The sequence below is a fragment of the Gavialis gangeticus genome, unplaced genomic scaffold (genome assembly GCF_001723915.1).
Source record: "Gavialis gangeticus isolate Ggan-Ray unplaced genomic scaffold, GavGan_comp1, whole genome shotgun sequence".
Taxonomy (NCBI): domain Eukaryota; kingdom Metazoa; phylum Chordata; order Crocodylia; family Gavialidae; genus Gavialis; species Gavialis gangeticus.
Window position 1 is genome coordinate 81,126,969 of NW_017729034.1, and position 10,399 is coordinate 81,137,367.

The window sequence follows — 10,399 nt, forward strand, 5'->3', positions numbered from 1 at the left end:
GCATAGGCGGCCCCTTGGCCTGTGTGAGAGCACCAGCTACATTGGTTTGGTCACATATTTTAACATAGCTGTCAAATATCTTCTGGGGCTGCCTTCAAATGGTGGTTGTAGTAGGCAGAAGGGGGGCCCCAGCTGTTGGGATGGCTGGTCCAGGACATCATTTACTGTAGTTTGTCACTAGCTGAGCACAGGTGGGGGTTTATGCCAGCTTTGCCTTATTTCAGGCTTGTCCAACATACAGCCCACGGGGTGATAAAATACGAATATGGCTCATCGGCCCACTGGGTGATAAAAAGTTCATGATCCAGCCCCACATTCAAAAAGGTTGGACACCCCTGCTCTAAACCTTCCACTCAACAAACAATTAGTTTTCTGACTGATTGGTCTGACTGGCTTTCTCCTTTTTAGCTGGAGAAAGAACAACAAAGAAAAGCTCTGTTGCATCTAACCTTTTACCACTCTGCAATCTAATTCCATTAAGCACCTCTAGTAAGCCCATCGCAGGAGCTAAACTAACTGTGCCTAACATGGGTCTGCTCAAAGGTATGTCATTTTCAGAGCACAGGCCCTGTGCCACTTTCAGGCTTACTGGATGGATGGACAGCCAAGCAAATCCAAGTGCTACCCTAATGGACCGGAGGAATGTGGTTTTGATTCTTTTAACATGCTGGCTCAATTAAAGCAACATTTCAGTTTGGTTTGCTTTATCTTCTTGGCAACTTATCCTCAGTTTATTAAAAAACCCTCTGTAAGAGTCATGGTTAGATGTAGCTGACTTCAACTGCACTGAAATTAAAAACATCATTTTATAGCTTGCTTTTTTGGCTCTATATAATTTCTAGTTTCTGGTTCAAGAAAGGCTTATCTGGTCCCATTGCCAAAATTGCTTAGAATGAGCTAAATCCTGTTCCCCCCGCTCACATAATTAGTCCAAATGAAAACAATTTCTAGACATACAGTTTTGTAAATACCAGCTGCCATGTCTATCAAATTAACATTACTTTCTTTTTTCTCTTTCCTTTTGTAGCAATTGTTTCTTGCTTCTGATAACCTAGTAAAGCAGTTTCCTCCTAAAACCAGGAAGAAAGAACTGAACTTGAGACAATGGATACAACATGAGCCATAGGTATTTTTTCAGGGGTCAGTAGTCTATGGCCTGTGAAGAGACTGGATCTGGACCACGTTGTTCTCTCATCCCCTCCACAGCAACTTCTGCTCACCATCGCTGCCAGATTAGCCCTTCCAAATCGTAGCTATCATAGAGAAGTAGGGCTGGAAGGGACCTCCAGAGGTCATCTAGTCCAACCCCCTGCCTGAGGATCAGCCTTATCCTTGTTTGCCATGCTTTTCAGCAGCGATGATGAGCAGCAAGCGACTGGTAGGGGGTGCATGGTGGTACACATGCCCCCCCTGATGGAGCCGGTGCCTCCCCTGACGGCCAACACTTATGCTGTCAGTGAGGCTGGTGCCCCCCCTGACAGAGTTGGCGGCTTCTGCGGGTGCTCCCCCAGATTCAGGAGGCACCAGTCACTCATGGCAGCAGGGGGATAATAGAGCAGCCCTCCAAATGGTGCATGGAGAGACAAGCAGGGACTGTCTGCACCCCTTCCCCTCTGCCAAATTCCCATTCCCTCCCCTACACAGCCAGATTGGGACTGGGCCACATGCCTTCCCTCCTCATGGCCAGGATGCATGGCCATGCCCTCTTCCCCCCACACTGCTGAATGTAAGTTGGGATGCCCCCTTCTGTATGGCTGGATCAGACCCTGTCAGGCCCTCCCTCGTGGTCCAGATCAGGCCTACCAGCTGAATCTAGCCTGTGGATGGACTGGGCACTGTCCATCTGGCCTGCAGGGCAAAAACGTTGAGCACTACTGTTCTAAACTACAAACAATATCATCTTGCATTTCCTATATTTCACACCAACCAGCCTGCATTTGCCCAGTGGCCTTAGAATACACTTAGAATACGCATTTTTCCAGTCTAATACTGGGGCTTAAAGGTGTTGCCAGGTTTGCCACTAGCTCTGCATTCCAGCTTGAATCAACATGAACATTGATCAAATAGCACAGTTGCAAATATGGCAGCTGAATGTAGACTGTGTATATTGAGTCTCTTTGGATCTGCTAACATTACTGCAGATATCCTTTTCTTCACTGGAAACCTTTATGGTCTCAGTCACTACCTTTCCCTCCCATAAGACCTAATGCCTTCCCTAAAGGTTGGGCATTTATTTTCATTTTGCTTTTTGGTATATATACCATGCTTCCTGCTTTCTCAGTACCCCTGGTGCTGCCCCTAGGTCTGAGTAGACCCACACACTGCTAGACCAGCCCTGCACACAGGACTTGGGACATGCTCTCCAAGTGGTACCCAGTCCAGTCAGTCTGGGATACGCACCACATGTAGCATTTCCCTCTCCCCTGTTTGGTCCAGGACTGTGCTGCATGCAACATGCACCCTAACCTGGCTCGTGTGGGTGGACTTGCATTCAGTGTAGATCCTGGACTGGCCAGAGTGAGTGCCTGTGTAGCGTGGATTCTTAACTGACTGGAGCAGGCACTGCATGCAATATGCATCTCAGGATCCACTTTGCATGTGGCACCCATTCCGGATTCACACTACACATGGCGCCTACCTTGGGACCTTTGCCACAAAGACAAATGTGCCCTCCACCCTCTCCACAGCCAGTCTGGTATCTGCATCATATGCAGCACCCCTCCCCACCCCCAGATGATACAGGATGTACTCCACATGTGGCATAGCCATGTGCAGTATGGATCCTGGACTGTCTTGTTTCATGTGGTCTGGGATCTGCTCCACAAGTGCCCCCCTCCCCCGCCCGCAGCCTGGTCTAGGACAGGCTCCACAGTCTCAGATCAGATTTGGGGGGTGGGAGGGGCATTGTATGTGGTGCAGATCCTGGACCAGCTGGGTGGGGGGTCACAGTGGATGCCATGTGCTCTGGATCTTGTATAGGGGGCAGCTGCTCTGGGATCCCCCTCTCAGTACTGCAGTACAATTCTATTCCACCCTATGAAAGTCCCTGAAAAAATCCATGTTGCATCTGTTTTTGTAATCTGTCTGTACCACTGTCTGGTACTTAACACTGGGCATGCCTACATGTGCAAATACTGCAGTGTAGGTTTACTCTAGAGTAAATTACTTTAGAGGAAACGTGTGGATACCTCTAAGAGTGTTATATATAAGTCCTATTTCTCACAAGAAAACCACTCTCTCTCCAATCTCTCAGTTTTAATCCTCAAAGGGAATTTACAAAATACCTTCCACAGACAAGCCTATGAACTTCACTTCATCAGTCTACTGGATACAAAAAATCATGGACAAAATATACACATTGGATTTATGACACATTATAGCGTGCCTAACATCTGACTCCCCAGATAAACCCTCCACTTTTTACCAGCAATTCTCATTCCCTGCCCACCCATACTCCTGTCTCATCTTTTGACTACAGCTACATTCATTCCCCCTTCCCCTTGCCACCTGTCTCACACCTACTGACCACCCATAGACAGAGGGAGAAAAAATTATTTGGGGGGCTGAGCAAGTGTACCCCCCCAGTAGGTAAGTCTGTGGGGGAAGGGGAGGGGGAAGGGCCATGTGGGGGAGCATATCAAGGCCCCCGTGGTGAGGGAGGGAGTGGGGTGGAGGCAAAGGCAGGGGCTGGTGGGAGTGGAGTCCCAGCCAGACCAGGTTGTCAGGATGGGATGGGATGGGATGATCGGAGCCTGGGCAGCTTGTCCAGGGGTGCAGGGGAGTTCCCACCGCTGTGCACATCCCGGCAGAAGGCCAGGGACTACGTGCCCCCCAGATCTGTGCATGGGATGGAGGTGGGCAGCTGCTGTGCACTGGACTCTGTGCCATGTTGCTGCTGCCTCGAGAGCTGAAGGATACTATGTGTATCCTGCCACTGGGCAGGCAGGGGGTGTGGCGCAGCCTAGCAGCAGAAGGCACACGACATTGCATGGCTCCTGAGACAGTGGCACCAGGGTGCAAAGCCCAGCATGCAGCAGCCACCCGTCTCTGCCCTGTGCACAGATTGGAGGGGCACATGCCCCCTGGGCCTCTGCTGGGGTGTACACAGCAGTGGAAGCCCCTCTGTATCCCTGGGTGAGCTGCCTAGGCTCTGATCATCCCACGACCAGGCCCAACCAGGCCCCTATTCACTCCAGCCCCTGCCCATGCCTCTGCCCACTCTCTCATTGTGGGGCCCTTGATCTGCCCCTCCCCACCAAGCCCCTTCCCCTTCACAGAGTAGACTGATACTTGTCTGCCATGCTGGGCAGTGACCATATGCCGGGTTGTGATCCTGGCTGCGTGCATGCTCCTTCCCACCCCTGCTGCATCCACCCAGAGCCCATGGCCAGGCTGCCCTGCAGCCCTACCTGCTGCCCCGCATTTGAGGGGGGAGGCTGAGCCCCACTAACTCCAGCCTTCCACAGCCTATGTAACCACCTCAATTTACATTTTAACTGACTGTCTTTCTTTCATATGTACTGGCCTCTAGCTGCTTTACCACTTCATTTAGGAAGAGCACAGACAATCTGCAAATGCTTCCTTAGTCTGATGAAAGGTGCTTATGCCCAAAAGCTCGCTAAGAAGAATTTTTCCAACTATTTGAGTTGATCTAATAAAAAATATCAGGTTTACCCAAAAGAACTTTGTATGTCTATGTGTTACATTGGCCCAGGGATTGTAGAAGGGAACAGAGCAACTAAGCAAGGTACTGCTCTCTGTACAAACAAGCTTTCTCATTCTATAAGCTTGACTCTTTGGTCTTTTGAGAACAACACATGGTACTAGAAGTAGGATACAAAGAAAGACCAAAAAATAAAAATTAAAAAAATGGAGCATCTCACAATTCCAGAGGAGTTAAACCCGTCTAGCAATTCAGCAAAAAACTGGAAGAAATTTAAAGCACAGCTTCACCATATGCATGACGGCCAGTGGAGCTGCAGAGAAGCCACTCAAGCTAGCTACTTTTTAAAATATAGATGGCACAGAAGCTCTCTCTCTTTATAATAGCCCACAACAATCAGAAGCAGAACAAAAAAGCTATGGCACAATAATAAAAAAAGTTTAAGGAATATTGTATACCCAAACAAAATGAAAGCTTTGAACAGTATATAATTTTCATGAGACAGCAGAGAGAATGTGAGACAACAGAGGAGTTTGTCAAAGACTTCAGACTGCTGAGCCACACACGAAACTTTGGAGACCTAAAGGAGTCCATAATCAGAAACCAAACAGTATTGGGTATAAGGGATACAAGCCTCAGGAAACAACTGCTAGAGGATCCTGAGCTTAGTTTGGAAAAGGCAGTTGGAATGTGCCAAGCGGCTGAGACAACAAATGCCAGGCTACAGAAACTGGAGGAAAAAAACAGAACAAGATGAACTGGACAGGATTACAAGACTGCAAAAACCTAAGGCAACACACAAACAATATAGAAAGGAGGACTTTACTACAAAGCAGGTAAGCAGAGGCCAAAGCAAATTGCTTGAAGAAACAATGGTCAGTTGCAGATACTGTGGTGGTTACTGCAAACCCATGCAACGTCCTGCATTTGGTAAGTGCTACAACAAATGCAAAGGATTCAATCACTTTGCAAGAGTTTGCAGAAAGGAACAGGATGCAACACACAAGAAACAGCAGATGCATGCTCTATGCAACGAGGAAAAGGAAGAATTTCTCATTAGCACAATGCAAGAAGAAGTTAATTCTTCTGAGAACTAGACAATCACCCTGGACACCAATGGACTAGTGGTAACTTTTAAATTAGATACAGGAACACAGGTCAATGTAATACCAGAATACATTATTCAAGAAATGAAAACTAAACCTTTTTACTATGACAATAAGAAAGTGAAACTTAGAGCATATAATGGGAACATGATTGCAACCAAGGGTGTTTGTGCACTGCATGTTAGACACAAGGGTAATATAGTAAAAATCCAGTTTGTAACTGTCCCAGGAAAGCTAATGCCAATTATTGGGCTGCAAACGTGTAAAACTCTAGGCTTGATTAAGAGAATGGATGCCACTGAGGGATTAGAAAGCAAGAACTTAGAAGAACAGCTTTATACTGTGTTTCCAGGCATCAGGAAACTGCCAACTGTGTACAAGATAGAATTAAGAGAACCAAATACTCCTACTTTACATGCTCCAAGAAATGGAGAAACTGAAAAAGGAATTAAATAGATTAGTTAACATGGACATAACAGGAAAAAGTCGAGCATTCAACTGCTTACTGGTCATAATAGAAAAAAAGATGGAGCCTTGAGATTGTATCTCCATCCTAAGCAAATGAACAGGTACATCAAAAGGGAACGTTTTCCCATTTCAACCAGGGAAGAGGTTTTTGTCAATGTGGCAGAAGCTAAAAATTTGTCCACTTTAGATACCTCTTCTGGGTTTTGGCAAGTTCCCCTAGAAAAGGATAGCACTAGACTGTATACCGTCAATACACCCTTAAGAAGGTATTGCTTTTGTAGGCTTCCCTTTGGACTGTGTTCTGCATCTGAACTATATCACAGAAAAATGCAACACATTTTTGAAGGTCTTGATGGAACCATGGTTTATACTGATGATGTATCAGTTTGGGGAAATACTGTGGAAGAGCATGGTCTGAAGCTAAGAAAAGAACTAGAAAGAGCTCGCAGAACAGGTTTGAAACTGAACAAACAAAAATGCAAATTCAGGGTCAAAGAAATAACATAGGAGAAAAACTTTCTGAGAAAGGGGTACACATAAATCCTGCAAGGGTTAAAGCCATTACAGTCATGCCACCCACTGCAGATAAAGAAGGAGTGCAAAGATTACTGGAAAGGATCTATTTCGTAGGCAGAGTAAACCCACCCTGGACAGGCACGTACACATGCAGAGATGTGGAAGCAGATTTGGTTCTACTGGCAGCAGTCTGCTCCTGCCCGCTCCAGCCCTACACTGGTCCCCCGCAGTAGCCAGCCCAGGGGTTGGCAGGAAGCACGGGGTCAGGAGACAGCTGTCTCCTGGAGCAGACTGGGAGACAGCTCCCTGCCCCTGGGAGTTGCCTGCTGCCCAGGGCAGGCTCCAGTGGCAGTGCCCAGGCAGGGACCAGGTCCCTCTATCTTGGCAGCAGGAAGTTCCCAGCCCTGGCTCCCCAATCAGGGGGCAGGGGGCTTGGAAAGAGCTGCAGGGGGGCGGCAGCTAGCCACAAGCCCCCAGCTGGTGGGGAATAAGTAGAAGTAGAACCTGGCCCAAAGTGAAGTAAAAATTAAATGTTGATTAGTAGCATGTGCAGAAGCAGAAAGCAGGCTGAAGTGTTATATGAGCTAGAAAACCTGGCTGTGGGGTGGGTATGCAAACCTATGCATAAAACTTAAAAATGATTTGGTCAAGAAAGGTGGTTACATTAAATGAGAATTGAAAAAAGCCCTTCTTTATCTCAAGGGATTACAAAATTCTGCAGCTTTGCTTTACAAAAAAAACAGGAGAAACTGCATATTCTAAGAGCACAAAGGACTGTGCCTTTTGTGCACATACACACTTATATCCCATCTACTCGTGCAGCCTTGAGACTTCATGCAAGGACAGAGACCCTGCGAGTTAGGTTCTTATTTATTCGTTGAAAATTTGACCCTAGATTGAGCTCCAAATAGAGCTCAATCCCATAGTACTGAAACAGTTAAAGGCCCCATGGTTATCAGCATATGCACAGCTGAGGACTGCAGGTCTGAGCCAGTTATTGTAACTGAAGGAAAAATACATATACTTTACACACTGACAGACAGTTAATGGAAATGAGCTGGCAGGTAAGACAAACACATTGTACCAATGATAGCAATGAGGAGGATAAAAGTATAATGAGCAATGTATAATTTCAGAGCATACAAAATCAGATAAAATCATGTCCCCAAGATTTCTATGGTGATGGAAACCCATATGCTTTTGTAGAACCCCTCCTTTCTCCATATCTGATGTTGGGTTTCCTACCCATCAGGGGCTCAAGAGGGGAAAAGGGGTATTGATGGTACAAGGAAATGTGTGTTCTTCAGAGCTCAGAATAGAAATATACACTGAGAACTTGTTACAGCCCTACATCCTGCTTCCACAGTAGAGACACCCCACCCCACTTTGAGTAAGCAGAGAAGTAGTAAGCAGAGAAGTATCCAAAAGTCCTGTTCAACAGGAGGTAAAACCCCACTTGTCAGTATAAAGAATGGGAGAACTCCACAGTGGGAATTAATATTCATTTTCTCCTCTATAACTCCCTCTCACAGGTTTTGCTACAGGGTTAAACAATTAGACACCCCCCCCCCGTTACTTTTTTAAAGCTAATTGGGTTAAATAGTCCTTACTACTGTCACTTTCTCTGCCAGAAGCAGAAATGCATGACCTCTGCCATGCTAAAGAAAGTGCTGCAGACCTGTGTGCATACTCAGTAGTCCAGAGGATCATGTCTCCCTTATTCATATCAACAGAAAATTCAGACAGGAAAAGTGGTATGCTGATTTCTGTTTTCCTCACCGTCTTCTTCTACATGAAGGTCAGTGCTGTCTCTTAAGTCTTCATCCACCCATGGGCGAGATTCTGGCTTATTTTTAGTATCACTCTTTTCTTTCTTGCTGCTTTTCCTTGTGCTTTTCAGAATCATCCCAATCAAAACACATATCGCTGCTATGAAGACTGGGGTCAGGGAGGAAAAGAGTACCATAGTCAAAGAGTTAAATTGAGAAGGAGGTACTCCTCCTCAGACAGTTTCTCTTCCAAAAAGAAAGGGAGGAAATAGGGGCTGTTTGGAGGGTGATGGGAAAAAGGGGTGGAACAAAACGTAGAGTGAAGGAGGAAAGTTCAGTGCTCAGACTTGGTTGCTTTCCCACTTCAAGGCAAACATTTCTGATGGCCGCAGTGCTCTAGCATGGCTAATTTGCATTCAGTGCTAGGGAGGCTGCCAGCAATCAGGACATTTTCAGAATGCTGGAGCTCTTTTGTCCCCCCAGGTGTGTCTTTTCTGCATCTGCATCCAAGTTACAGAACATGACAATCCCAGTGCTTCCACAACCTCTCTCTGAGTTTGTTTGCTCTTGTCCTTATTCCATCTTTAGGGTATCATTTTTTTTTATTTCAGCAGCCTGCAAAAGCATTGCAAAAGCCGTATGTCAGGTTCTCTAAAGATCATAAGCTTATCTTAAAAAATGTAGGGGCCTGTTGGTTTCACATTTTTCTCTGCAATCATGAGGGCTAGATGTTTTACTCTTTTTCCTTAATGAAACCTGAAGTCATGACTCTAGGAAAAGCACCAGATATTGAGAAACTACAAAGAGCTGGCAACACGGCTATATTCTGAGTGTCCTATGTAATTGCTTATGGACAATGCACTGGCTGAAAGGATGCAGCACTTTAGAGCTGAGGTATCACTCAGACACTGAAAAGGAAGACAGATGAAAGGCTCCTCTGTGCATCCTAAATTTGTTTGTAAGTGTTTGCCACAGATGGGGTTAAGACCTCCACCACACACATGATGTCTCCTCCTGTCCTTCTCTACTTACTTTTTCTACCCCCTTCATTCATTTTTGTCTCTGTTGCTGCTCTTAAGACTATACACACTATTTTAACTTCCAGGAAGTAACATATCACCAGTGACACTGACTATACACAAAGTGCTATCCAATGTATAAAAAAAAAAATTCTAAAGGCAAAACCCTGGATGAATGCAACCTTGTTCTCTAACGTCCTTCGGTCTTCTTAATCATGCTAGTTTATAACAAGAAGCAGAAAAGCCCGAGCGACAGAACTCTGACTTTCAATGTTGATGGTGCCTCTTAAAGATGGTTAATTATTAACAACTAATGATTAGTTAGGGTAGAATCTATCTTGGAGCTGTGACTCTGAAAGGGTCTCATGGGTCATGTTAGATAATCAATTGCCCAAGAGTTTCTGGTCTAATTCTTGGATGTATAAGCAGTGGGATGCAATGGCTGCCTAAGCACCCTGCTGGCTGGTGGAGTTGTCTAATCTGCATCAGGTTCTCAGGTTCACAATGCATGGGAAGAGTTAGGCCTAAGGAAGTATTCCCAAAACCTACCTAAGTCTTACCCAGGGGTGAAATGAAAAGGAAAAAGGTGAGGCTTGAGTGACAATCTCTGGCAAACGCCTCCCCTCCACCCCAGAGTTTAGTCAGATCAGCTACATAATTGACCACAGCTGATTTTTCTTATCCGTAAAAAAAACATGAGGGAAAGGGGTGGGGGAACCCCCCACAAACAGCAAATAGTCTTGTGATGTGGGACACTGAATTCTCTGCCTGATTTGGACTCAGGTCTCCCACCTCACTAGGGAGCACCCTAACCACCAGGAGACAGACAGGTCTCACCAGCACTCCCTGTGTGGTGGG

The 10,399-nt window shown here is 46.0% G+C and overlaps 1 protein-coding gene across 1 annotated transcript in view; it reads right to left on the reverse strand.

The window, feature by feature from the left end:
- IYD (iodotyrosine deiodinase) overlaps positions 1-8,837 on the reverse strand; it is a 29,470-nt gene extending 20,633 nt beyond the window's left edge. Inside the window, exon 1 of the mRNA XM_019527618.1 lies at positions 8,533-8,837. Within this exon, the coding sequence (XP_019383163.1) occupies positions 8,533-8,719 (187 nt within the window). The 5' untranslated portion in view covers positions 8,720-8,837. The remainder of the gene's footprint in view (positions 1-8,532) is intronic.
- Between the last annotated feature and the right edge of the window lie 1,562 nt (positions 8,838-10,399).